Below are 13,001 nucleotides of genomic sequence, written 5' to 3'. Positions count from 1 at the left end.
AGCACCCGAAGCCTGATCAACATGAGCCCGCTGCTCCAGAGTATGTGTAGCGGCAGTCTGGACTCCTCCCCCAACCTGTGAAGTAGCTGGTGCAACTGGAATCAACCTTGCCTGAGCCAAAACCTCGAACATGCTCAGAAAGTGTGCCAAGGTCTCCTGAAGTCCAGGAGAAGCAACAAGCCCCTAAGGTACCTGCTCCCCAACTGGAGCTAACGGTGGCTCCTCAGTCGCGACCCTAACATGTTCCCTCGTTGTGGTGCGTGCTCTGCCGATGCCTCTACCCCAGCCTCTAGCAATACTAGCCCTAGTGGCAACATCATCAGTAACTGAAGCTCGTGTCCTCACCATCTGTGACAGAATAGAAAGACAAAGGCTCAAACTCCGAAACCAATACATCTGCACGATAAGGAATGAAAGAAGTGAATTTTTTCCTAATAGTTTTGTAGCTTTTCGAAGATAAGTACAAACGTCTCTGTACTGATCCACAAGACTACTAAACTTGCTCGTGACTCATAGAACCTATGAACCTAGAGCTCTAATACCAACTTGTCATGACCCAAATCCCACCATAGGGGTTATGATAGCACCTAGTCTCTAAAACTATGTAAGTCGATCACTTATCAACAATTAATTCAACAAAACATGATATGATAAAATAGAGTTTAACATAAATGTAGAAATAGAGGTAATACAAGCCAAAGACGCGATAATCATAACATCTCCCCAGAACTAGGTAGTATAGAGTCACAAGATTGAACTGAATACATAAGAACATCTCAAAATACAATATTGTTCAGATATAAAAATGACAGTATCAATGCAAAGATAAGACTCCAAGGCACTGCGACGGTCAATGTAGCACTACCTTGAATCCTTGTGGTCGATGAAGCTTTCACTGCCTATATCTGCTACCTCCAATACCTGGATTTGCACAAAATATACAGAAGTATAGTATGAGTATACCACGGTCGGTACCTAGTAAGTATCAAGATTAACCTCGGTAAAGTAGTGACGAGGTTCAAGTCATATGATACCCATTAGTCAAAATAACTTGTGCAATAAATCAAAGTCTGGCAACAAAAAGTATAACAAAAACAATAACAATACTCTCATTGGAACAAGTGATAACAGCTTAATGCAAGAAAATGGCTCATCCTTAACAACAAGATATTAAATAAAAATACACACATGTGGCACCTCATACCCACATTATCAGTCACACTCACACGGCAAAGACCTCGTGACACAGTACCAATCACACTCGCAGGGCAAAGACCTCGTGCTAATATCACTTACACTTGCACGACAAAGACCTCGTGCTCACATGCCAAAGACCTCGTGCGACAATATAATCACACTCGCACGATAATGACCTCGTGCTTGCACAGCAAAGACCTTGTGCTTGCACGAAAAAGACCTCGTGCCACAATATAATCACACTCGCACCATAAAGACCTCGTTCTACAATATAATCACACTCACACAACAAAGACCTTGTGCTCACATGGAAAAGACCTCGTGTCATAATATAATCACACTAGCATGGCAAAGACCTCGTGCCAATACACAAATAATTAACTCAACATGTCCACATGTGCCACAAAATCACAAGCAATAATGCCAAAGTTTTTATCAGGGATATGAGTTCATAATTTATCATTAAAGTGCACATGGACATGAAATAGTAAAATGCGAGATGGGTATTTAACAAATAAGGCATTACTACGGCTAAAAACAAGTGTAGTGATCATGTCCACATAGCCACAAAGTGATTAAGGATGGTTCATATATAATACATCCTCAAATTAAGGCATATTAATAGCCTAAGGTCTATTCCGGTCACAAATCACACATAGCACATGTGTACACGCTCGATCGTGTACACGTCGCTTTTCACATAACACAAATAAGCAATTACGGCCAAATCCTAAGGGGTATTCCCCCCCCCCCCCCCACACACACACACAAGGTTAGGAAAGATACTTACCTCAATAAGCCAAATCAATACTCTAAAAAGCCCTTTCCTCTCAACTCAGCCTCCAAACGGGTCAAATTTAGCAAAAACAACTCAATAATATCAAACACGGTTAACGAAATCAATTCTTATTAATATAGCTCCTATCTTTATCAAAAATCAAAAAGTAAACCAAAAAGTCAACCTGGGCCCACCTCCTGAAACCCGACAAATATCCATAATCCCAAATACTCTTTCGAATACGAGTCCAATCATACACGTTTCATCCAAATCCGACTCTGAATTAGGGTTCATATCCTTATTTTTCATTTTAGAAAGGTTTTGCCAAAATCCCTAATTTTGTCCTCACTTAGATTCATAAATCAAATGCTAAAATCAAGGATGGAATCATGAATAATAATCAAATCCGAGTCAAGAACACTTACCCCAATCCAAATCGTGAAAATCTGTTCTAAAATCGCCCAAAACCGAGCTCCCAATCTCAAAATATGATGAAATAACTCAAACCCTCGTAATAGAGTACTTAAAATATCTGCCCAGTTTTACACTTCGTGGTCATGAAGGCGAAACTCTTGCCCAGATACTGCCCCTTCTATGCAAACGCGAAGACCTTCTGTGAATACGATGCATTCCACCTGATGAGCCTACGTGAACGCGATGGTCAAATGCTTGCCACCACCCAGCCGAACTTCCTCTACGTGAACGCGATACCCATATCGCGAACGTGAAGGACACTGCCTACCATTCTCCGCGAACGCGACACCCCCATCGCGAACATGATCAGAAAACATCACTAGTCACTAAAACACACTCCATGATTGCGATACCTCATCCGTGATCATGATGAAAACTAGAACATCAGAAAATCAGTTGTTCCAATACAAGGGAAAATGGTCCAAACCCCATCCAGAACACATCCGAGTCCCTTAGGACCCTGTCAAATCATACCAACCAATCCCAAAACATAACATAGACCTACTCGAGGCCTCAATTCAAACCTAATGAACTAATCCAAATGTCCGAATTCCAAACTTACTCCGAACATGACTAAACAACTCGGAATGACCCTAAAATTTATATACAAGTTATAAATCACCATGAATAATGTTAGAAGTTCCCCAAAGAAAAGGCTAGCACCTCATTCTCCGTACAAAGGAATTTCAGGCGAACTTACAAACCCTTCTACGTCTTGTTGAAATGGTCGCTACCCTGCCGTTCGGTGGTGGTAAGCCACCGGACAAATCCATAAACATGTGCAATCCTACTGATAACACAACAATCACTAGTTCCCCAGCTACTAAAGTTATCAAAGATGGTGGAAAAAAGCTGTAGCAAATAATCGACTAGGATCCGACGAAAACCCCCAACTTGCGACTGGGCCAAACCAGATATCTTCAAGACATGGAGAGTCTTCTCCAACTCAAACACAGACAACCAAACAGATATTTGGGAAAAATTTCTTTGGCTATGAGGAGTTGTTGTTTCGACATATGATTGGGAATGAAGCCATGGTGTCAAGTCCGGCACAGGAAAGGAATCTCAACATGCAAGAGCACACAACTGCTCTATGTGCTCGAGGTAATGCCACAACCAATTCTCCCACCCAAGTGGGGGCATAAGGTGAATTCCTATCTCCTCTAAGCCTACCGGAATTTAATTCTCAACTTGCAAACCAAATACCTCATAAGGCTATGCACCAGCCATCCTCATCAACTGAACCACAAAATGCGAGTATAAGTTCTAAAGCCATTGTCCCTACTACTAACCTAGCTGCTGAGAATTTTCCTTCTAAGGTTAAGGAATCATCTAATTCAACTCATATACAAACTGACGATACCCTCTAAAATCAACAAGCAAACAATACTACACAGCACCTTCCCACAAATCCAGAACAACCCAATACCACAAGAACTACCTCCCAAAAATATCCTCCAACTTTGATAAGCCTGAGCAATCTAAGCACTCCAACCAACACCTGGTACCAAAGAAAACTTCTAATATCACAAACACCAATACACAACCATGAGAAACCAACCCCAAAACCAAACAACCAACTGTCAACCAACCTTACCCCCTCTACCACCCAAAATCAAACACTCTTATGTTAACAAATTGAGGGTAAGATATGAGGCTGAGGTAGAACCAATTGAATTCACTCCACCTAAGATCACTACCAAGCAAGGACAGCCTGCTGTAATTTTCACCAGGGAAGATTACATGGTAAAATTGGCTGCAAGGTGCAAATATATTGTGGTGGGCAAATTTTCCAACACTATGCCTAGAATGGAGGCCATCGAGAGAAGATTTATGTCACAAACTGAATTAAATGGAGGTGTTAAAATTGCTCACTTCAATGTCAGGACTGTTTATCTTGATCTAGATAATGAATATGATCATATCACTATTTGGACAAGACAATTCGTGTACATTTAGGGGCAAATCATGAAGCTGGAAGCTTGGACACCCTACATTAAACCTTGATGAAGACTCTCCAATTGTGCCAATATGGTTAGTCATTCCAGAATTGCCTTGGCATTTTTACTACATGAAAATTCTAAGAGGGATCCTATCTCCTATTGGAAAGGCACTTCACTTGGATATGGCATCTTTTCAAAAGACAAGGGGCAGTGTGGCAAAAGTCAAAATGCAAAAGACCAAACCAAGACCCCATCATATCTGGTTAGGATTTGATGAAAAACATGATGAAAATGGAGATGGACGGTGGCTAGATGTCCAGTATGAAAACATACCTGAGTACACCTCATACTGCAAAGACCTTGCTCATAAAATACAAACTTGTCCAGTCAGACAAAAGGATAAGGAAAATAAAAAGAAGAAAAACAATCCAAAAGTCAACAAGGAAATACCTGATCAGCAAAATATCTCTGAAAATCAACCAAAGGTGCAGAATCAACAAATTCAAAAAGAGAAACACAACAAAGAAGGTAAAGACAACAATGTTCGAAACCACCAAAATAGTAAGAAGCACCAAACCACAGGGCCCAACCCTTTAAATGATGAATGGCAAACACAGAGGAAGAGACACTTCAAAGGGTACAATCAACAAAATAACAAGAAGTAGAACTATCATCCTAGATAAAAACAAAATCCTAAACAATAGGTGTGAAGGGCAAGCAATCAACAGGAAAGTAACAAGAACGAAGAGAAAACTAACGCCCAATGTGTAGATGCAGTCAGTGCAAATCCAACTCATGTTGAGAAGAGTGCAAGTACTATCTGTCAAGAGCTACCCCAACCAGACTCTCCAGAGATATCTCAACCACAAAAAGTCAGTCCCAAAGAAGATGAAGCAGATGGCACCAAACAATAGAATACTGAATATGACACAGAGGAAGAATACTGTGACATAGTGACATCTGAACAGGAGGACCAGCCCAGTGACATGACAAAACTGATTAAAGTTAAAGATCATGTAGCTTCTGATTTTCTTAATTCAGCCTCTCAAACCTAAGCAGAAGCCAAGCCAGAAAAAAAGGAGGGCAATGAAAAGGAAGGGTACCAACACCATTCAACACAGTGCTGATAGTGACAACAATGTTACCTTACCTAAAGAACAGCCTCAGAACCCAGGCAAGATACCAAGATTTGAAGATGAAAATACGAGCAGAGCTGAAGGCTACAGGGACAAAGGGATTGATAATCCCTCATTGCAACCACTTGTGAACAAAAGAAGGAACTTGGAAGAAAAGGGAGCAGCTAGTTCTTGTGAAGCACAGCATCAGTAGCCCAACCTCCCTACAGATATGATTGATGGAATTCTTCCACTTAATAGCTTACCTCATGTAAGTCTAGAGGAAGATGAATACATGCCCATACGGTCAGAAGATGACAACCAAGGGGATCCAAAAGAAGACTTTGAAGAATTCAGAGGAGGATCTAATGATGAACAACATTGTAATCTTCTAGTGGCATCTATAAATGGTGTTCCTGGGAAAGGAAAAGCCAAAGCTACACCACCAACATCCTCAAAAGTCATAAATACACCCATATTGACCAGAAGCAAAGTTGCAACCAACAATACTATCCCACCAAAATCCAAAAAAAAAAACCCATCAGTTTTACATGATTAGTACAATCATTTAGAATGCAAGAGGAATCAGATCCTTTAGAGCCATTGAAAGGCTCAAAACTCATAAATAAATTTACAAACTCTCTTTCATTGCTATCTTAGAACCTTTCCTTGATATCAGATACCCCACTTACTTCAGACATCACCTATCCATGCATCATGCAACTTCGAATGTCAATAGCAAAATATGGTTATTCTGGGCTCAAGACTTCAGTGGCAATGTCTTAGATCAAGATGAACAACAAATGTCTATTGAATTGAGGCATGCTGAAGCAGGGAGGCATTCCATAACACTGTTATCTATGCAAAATGCAAACCTCACTTGAGAAGAAGTCTATGGGAAACTCTGAGATTCAAATCTACAAGGTGCAATGTTCCCTGGTGTATTATTGGGGATATCAATGCCATTGCTTCTGTTAAAGAGAAGATTGGAGAAATCCCATACCATTTGAACAAAAATTTGGACTTCCTCACTATGATAGAAGACTGTGGGCTCACAGACCTTGGCTACTATGGACCAAGACATACATGGTCCTATAAAAGGGGGCCCTGCTCTATTGTCTAGAAAAGGTTGGATAAAGGTCTTGTAAATGATAAACGGCTTACTCTATTCCCAGCCACAACTGTTACTCATCTAGACTTTGTTGTATTAGATCACTCCCCATTACACATGGAGATGCATGTGAGACAAGAAACAGGAAAAAGATACTTTAAATTCCCCAACTGTTTGGTCGAAAATGATACATTCATGCCTCTGATCCACAGAGTTTGGAACATGAATGTCAATGGTAGTGCAATACGGATTTTCCATTAGAAATTAAAGGTTGTCACTAAGGCCCTGAGTCTATGGTCTAAGGAACAATATGGTGGTATCTTCCAAAAACCTAAAGAGTTTGAGCAGAAAGTCAAGGAAGCTGAGGAGAAATAGATCAATACTAACAATCCAATTAATAGGATTAACATACAGGAGCTTCAGGCCCAATATGTAAGGTCCTAAAAATTGAAGAAGCAGTTTTGAAACAGAAGACTCAACTTCAATGGCTTAAAGAGGGTGATGCAAATACCAGATACTTTCACAGCCTTATTGGAGAAAGAAGAAGGAGACTGTACATCCACAAAATCAAAGATGAAGATGGAGATTGGATATAAGGAGAGGAAGACATTGGTGAAGCAGCTTGCAACTATTTTGAAGACTTATTCATTGAAACAGGGGGCGTAATCAGACAGGACCTCCTCTCTCATATTCCAGCCATGATAACATCCGAGGATAATACTAATCTAACAAGAGATCCTACTCTGCAAGAACTCAAGGAGGTGGTTTTCTCTGTGAGTGCCAACAGTGCAACTGGTCCTAATGGGATAAATGGTAAATTCTTCCAGTCCTGTTGGGACATTATCAGTACAGATCTCCTAAATATAGTTTTGGCTTTTTTGGGGGGTAGTACCATGCCTAGGTATATGACTAATTCTTGCTTGATACTCTTGGCTAAAGTGGAATTCCCCAACTCTTTGATTGAATTCAGACCCATCAGTCTGAGTAATTTCATCAACAAGATTATTTCAAAAGTCATTTCCACCAGACTTGCACCTATCTTGCCAAGAATTATCTTAGCTAATCAGACAGGATTTGTCAAGGGCAGAAGCATCTAAGAGAATATCTTGTTTGCTTAAGAAATTTTACAAGGGAACAAGAAGCCAAATACTGGGGCCAATGTAGTGATTAAACTGGACATGGCTAAGGCATATGAAAGAGTCTCATGGGCTTATACATACATCACTTTGATAAGGATGGGATTCTATGAGAAGATTATAGACATGATATGAAGAACTATGTCCAACAACTTGTATTCTGTCATTGTAAATGGTACCAGACATGGTTTTTTCAAATCAACTAGGGGGCTCAAATAGGTTAATCCTCTTGCAGTTGCTCTCTTCATCATTGGAACAGAACTGCTTTCCAAAATGCTTAACAACCTCAATCAGGATCAAGTTTTCAAAGATTTTTACATGGAAATGAGGGGTCCACAGATGAACCACCTAAGCTTTGCTGATGATATTATCATATCCACCTCAGGTTGTAAAGCATTCCTTCAGAAAATCATGTATATACTGAGAAATTATGAAGACACTTTTGGGCAAAGAATCAACAGCAACAAGAGTCACTTCATGACTCCTTTTTGTGTCTTCCAGTACAATGTAAACATAATTCAACATATCACAGGCTTCACTAGAAAGGGTTCTCCAATTACTTACCTGGGATGCCCTATGTACATTGGAAGGAAAAGAATCATGTACTTCAATGATCTCATTTCTAAAGTCATAAGCAGAATCAGACGGTGGCAAGGTACGTTACTTTCCTATGGAGGCAGAAGAACTCTCATCAAACATGTGCTACAATCCATGCCTATTCATTTAATCTCAGTTGTATCTCCTGCTAAGACAACTCTGAAGCAGATTGAAAGAATGTCACCCAATTTTTTTTGGGGAATGGAGAAGGACAAAAAGAAGTATCACTGGGCCTCATGGGCTAAAATGTCCTACCCTTTACATGAAGGAGTAATAGGCATCAAATCTATCCAAGATGTATGCTAAGCTATGGAGTACAAACAATGGTGGAATTTCAGAACCAAACAGTCCCTGTGGAGTAACTTCCTTATGGCTAAGTATTGCAAAAGGTCCCATCTTGTCTCCAAGAAAGGGGACACTGGACAATCTCAAGCATGGAAGAAGCTAACCACTAACAGGAAGGAGGTGAAAAAACACATCTACTGGAGGTTACACTCAGGTAATACCAATTTTTGGTGGGATAATTAGCTTGGCACAGGCTCTCTTGCTAGCTGCAGAACATGAGGGGATAGACCTACTAAAATTATGGTATCTTATTTCTAGGACGCGGGTAAATAGGACCTCCAGAAACTCAATGCCAATTCCCCACCTCATATGATCCCATAGACTCTCCAAACCACCATTCACTACAACCCACAAACCCATGATAAATCTATTTGGTCAGTAAACACATCTAGCAATTTCACATGTGGCACAACATGGGAAACAATTAGAGACAAGAAGGAAATCACTTTAACCAACAAAAAGACTTGGTAGAAAAATATCCCATTTAAATAGTCATTCTGTCTATGGAGAGCCTTGAGAAATAAACTCCCAACTGTTGATAGGATCATTGCTTTTGGCAATCTTATTCACAACATATGTGTTTGCTGCAGACAACCCCAATATGAATCTATAGACCATATCTTCAACAGGGGTCCTATTGCCAAAACTGTGTGGAAAACATTCTCAGGCATCACAGGGATAAATACTGATGACTTACCTCTCAATATGATCCTTATGAAATGGCGGATCCACAAAAGTAACAATGAACTACAATAACTACTGCTGGATGTTGTTCCTATCACTGTTTGCTGGAATCTTTGGAAATATAGATGCAGTGCTAACTATGGGGGGAAACCTCTTCTATGGTCAGAGTTACACTTACAATTAAGTATGATATTCATCTCCTTCTCATAGCCAAATATCCATACATAAAATAGCCCCATAAGTGGATTGATCTGTACACTATGATAGAAGGGCTGAAACATACTACCACAATTGTCATGGTGAGGTGGCAAAGACCACAAACCAACTTTGTGAAAGTCAACACTCATGGTAGTGAACTTAGCAACCCTAGTAAGGTTGGAATAGGAGTCATAGTGAGAGATCACCAAAGCCAGTTCATTCATGTTATATCCAGTCCACTTTGTGAGGGCACTAACAACTTAGCAGAAATAGAAACAGCTATCATTGGTGTCAAATGGTGTATAGACAACGGATTCACTAAGATTCAGATTGAAACAGACTTCAATCTTCTCAAGCAATGGCCAGATAGTAAGAGCACAGCCCCTGGAAGCTTGATGTTCATATGCAGGCACTCAGAGGTCTCTGTCAGCAATATGAAGCTTCAATTTCACATGTATACGAGAGACCAATTACCCTGCAGACTCACTATCCAAACTAAGTCATAGACCTGCATCACAAACACATTTCTACAATCTGTGTGAGCTCCCCACCCACATTAGGAGTCAAATCCTTTTGGATAAAAATGCAACTCCCTCCTTTAGACACAAAAGGACCAGTAGGGTTCAGTTCCCTACTTAATTCATAGCCAATCAGTCCAATGGATATGGATAAAATTGATCTCCAAATGGGAGCAGGCCCAATTATCCAAATTACAATCACCATAAAGTGTATGTTTGACCTCATCAATGTCACCCTCATCCCAGCTCATTTACCAACAACCCTGAACCCACCTCACATAACTACTACAAAACCATCACAACCACAACCACTTCTAGCTTTCTCATGAACTTAAACATCTTCATCAAACCAGTATACAACCAGCACCCAGTGAACACAAGAACCTGGGTGTTGATCTTTCTATGATGACATGCAAAACCAAGGCTGAGGAAAGATATATCTAGTTTTTTTTTTGCATAGTTGACCTAGGTTACTCTCTTTTTAGGGGCCCTATTTCCTTCTCAGGTGTATGGTGCCATCTTATAGGTCTAACTTTACTGATTGTACCGGATCCAATTAATTTCCACTTTTGGGCAATCAATTGGTTGTCCATCGTAGGATTGAAGGTAAAGTTCATGGCCCCCTCTATTGTTGTATTACTTGATTTCGTATTTATAAAATCTAGCCCTAGTCACAATGCCTAGTGAATTAATTAAAAAAAAGTTATAAATACCATATGAATCTATTCAATGGCTCGGAATCCCAAACGGACATCGATAATCACAAAGTCAACTATGGGTCAAACCTATGAACTTTTAAACCTTCAAATTGCCAGATTTTGCTAATTAGAGCTAAATCAACCTAGGAACATCCAAATCTAAATTCAGACATACACCTAATCCGAGGCTAAATACACAAAAGTTAAACTTGGTCAACACTTGAAACTTAAACTTCCAAACTAGAAACTAAGTGTTACAATGCAACTTAAGCTTCCAAACTTGCAACTTGGAGGATTGAAGCAGCTAGGGAACAACCTCCGCTGGATGACATTGAACTAAAAAAATACTTCATTTGTGTCCAGGAAGGAATTTACTTTGAAATGATGATGGGAATGATGGACCAAAAGTTCCCCATATTGGTCAAGATAGGAAAATTCTTAGAAGAGGGCATCAAGTCTGGGAAAATATAATCCATGGCCGCATTACAAGTTGCTATCAAATCCATACAATCCTGTTTCATTGGAGGTGAAAGGAAGAGGTGTACGCAATTGTCCCTTTTTATTAAGCAGGCCTGCCTCCTCGAACCAACCAATACCCCACAAACACTCACACTCCAACCCACCCTACTTATACTCCAATCTATAATACCAGCCATATTACAATCTACCCCGAGCCAACACATATCCAAACCCACCATGACCATATGCCCTTGTTCAAATAACCACTTAGCTTGTTTATGCTCCAAACCATACCCTAACCTCGAAACACAGAATCCTAGAAATGACACCCCAATTGCCGAACCTTTGGCCCGACTATTCGAAAGGCTTAGAAGAGCCGGTTTGCTACATGCGATTGAAGCAAGAATCCCAAAACAACCTACTAAATACTTTGATGCAAGTGTGCGATGTGCATATCATTAAAGTGTCCAGGGACATTACACCGAAGATTGCTACGGTCTGAGGTATAATATTGAAATGTTGATCAAGAGAGGAGCAATCCAGTATACCCCATCCCCACCAAATATGAACCATAACCCACTACCAAACCACATAAACCAAGGGGTAAACATGATCACCCTAGAAGAAGACTATAATTTTAAAGGAACCAATGTTACCATCAAAAAACACTGAAACAACAAGGACAACCCCTCGGGCGGCCCCATTAATAATAGTACAATTACAGCTACCAGTACTGGTCAAAACAAATCTTCCATGGCATTCCCACAACTGTCAGAGAGGATTTAAATCATGACTTCAAGGTAGTCCTGTGGGCCTATCAGTCGAAGGGAAAAGGGAAAATGACAGAAACTATAGTAGCCCATGCGATGACTCGGTCTGGAAGATGCTATGCTCCTGAGGATTTGAACCGTGGAAATCCAAATAGAGAATAGAGGAAGAGTAGGAACATAATAGATGCAGAAGTTTCATAATTCTGGAAAAAGATGTCGTCCATAGAATACTCTATCGAAGAATAGCTAAAAAAGACCCCTGCACACATATCTATCATGGATTTGCTGATGAGCTCTGATAGCCACAGGGATGCTTTAGTAAATGTATTGAGTGGGGTGAGCGTGCTGAGAAAACTACTAGTGAGGCGCTGGCAGCGACTATTGGGAAGATGATGGAGGCTAATAAGGCTGCCTTTCGAAAGGATGATCTTCCTTCATAGGGAATGGATCATAACAAAGATCTGCACATCACCGTCAAGTGTGGCGACAAGGTCACATCTAAAGTTTTGGTTGACGGGGGATCTGGAGTGAACATCTGCACGTTCTCCACATTGCGAGAACTAGGTATCGATATTTAAGAGCTCAAGGAAAGCCATGTGAGATACAGGGCTTTCAACGGATCATAAAAGGATGTTTTACCGATAGCGTAAAGGACGTTAGCCATGGATAATCAGGATTTGGCTAACCGATTTATGAGGTTGGACATTTTGGAGCCTAGCAGAGTCCTTGCTTGTGTTGTGGCCTAGTCATCATTTTTGGAGCGCAACAAGGCTCGCCAGTTTGATGAACCTCACTTGTTAGTGTTGAAAGACATGATGAAGCGTGGTGGTGCTAACACAGTTGTGATCGGGGATGATGATGTTATGCGGCTTTAGGGCCAGATTTGTGTTCCAAATGTTAATGGGTTGAGATAGTTGATCCTTGAGAAGGCTCATAGTTTACGGTATTCCATTCACGTAGGTGTCACGAAGATGTATC

General features: G+C 40.5%; 2 protein-coding genes across 2 annotated transcripts; both read left to right on the top strand.

Annotated features, from left to right (window-relative positions):
* Positions 1-4,520: 4,520 nt before the first annotated feature.
* On the top strand, positions 4,521-5,721 carry LOC138909091 (uncharacterized). The gene is made up of 3 exons (XM_070200201.1): positions 4,521-5,029; positions 5,105-5,264; positions 5,434-5,721. The coding sequence occupies exons 1-3, from the start codon at positions 4,521-4,523 to the stop codon at positions 5,719-5,721; spliced, it is 957 nt and encodes a 318-aa protein (XP_070056302.1).
* Positions 5,722-7,316: 1,595 nt separating this feature from the next.
* On the top strand, positions 7,317-8,657 carry LOC138909090 (uncharacterized). Its single transcript, XM_070200197.1, has 2 exons — positions 7,317-7,431; positions 8,014-8,657. The coding sequence occupies exons 1-2, from the start codon at positions 7,317-7,319 to the stop codon at positions 8,655-8,657; spliced, it is 759 nt and encodes a 252-aa protein (XP_070056298.1).
* Positions 8,658-13,001: the final 4,344 nt, after the last annotated feature.

Source organism: Nicotiana tomentosiformis, chromosome 1, assembly GCF_000390325.3.
Source record: "Nicotiana tomentosiformis chromosome 1, ASM39032v3, whole genome shotgun sequence".
Lineage (NCBI taxonomy): Eukaryota > Viridiplantae > Streptophyta > Magnoliopsida > Solanales > Solanaceae > Nicotiana > Nicotiana tomentosiformis.
Note: the sequence above shows the minus strand (reverse complement) of the source record. Positions and strands in the feature narration are given on the sequence as shown.

What these genes read in the sequence shown, in the direction of transcription:
- LOC138909090 (XM_070200197.1), top strand. Translation starts at nt 7,317, where the DNA reads ATGATAACATCCGAGGATAATACTAATCTAACAAGAGATCCTACTCTG. An exon ending in TGGTCCTAATGGGATAAATG is followed by an intron (nt 7,432 to 8,013) that starts GTAAATTCTTCC and finishes TCATTGGAACAG; the next exon opens with AACTGCTTTCCAAAATGCTT.
- LOC138909091 (XM_070200201.1), top strand. Translation starts at nt 4,521, where the DNA reads ATGAAAATTCTAAGAGGGATCCTATCTCCTATTGGAAAGGCACTTCAC. An exon ending in AGGAAGAGACACTTCAAAGG is followed by an intron (nt 5,030 to 5,104) that starts GTACAATCAACA and finishes ATAGGTGTGAAG; the next exon opens with GGCAAGCAATCAACAGGAAA. An exon ending in AGATATCTCAACCACAAAAA is followed by an intron (nt 5,265 to 5,433) that starts GTCAGTCCCAAA and finishes TTCTTAATTCAG; the next exon opens with CCTCTCAAACCTAAGCAGAA.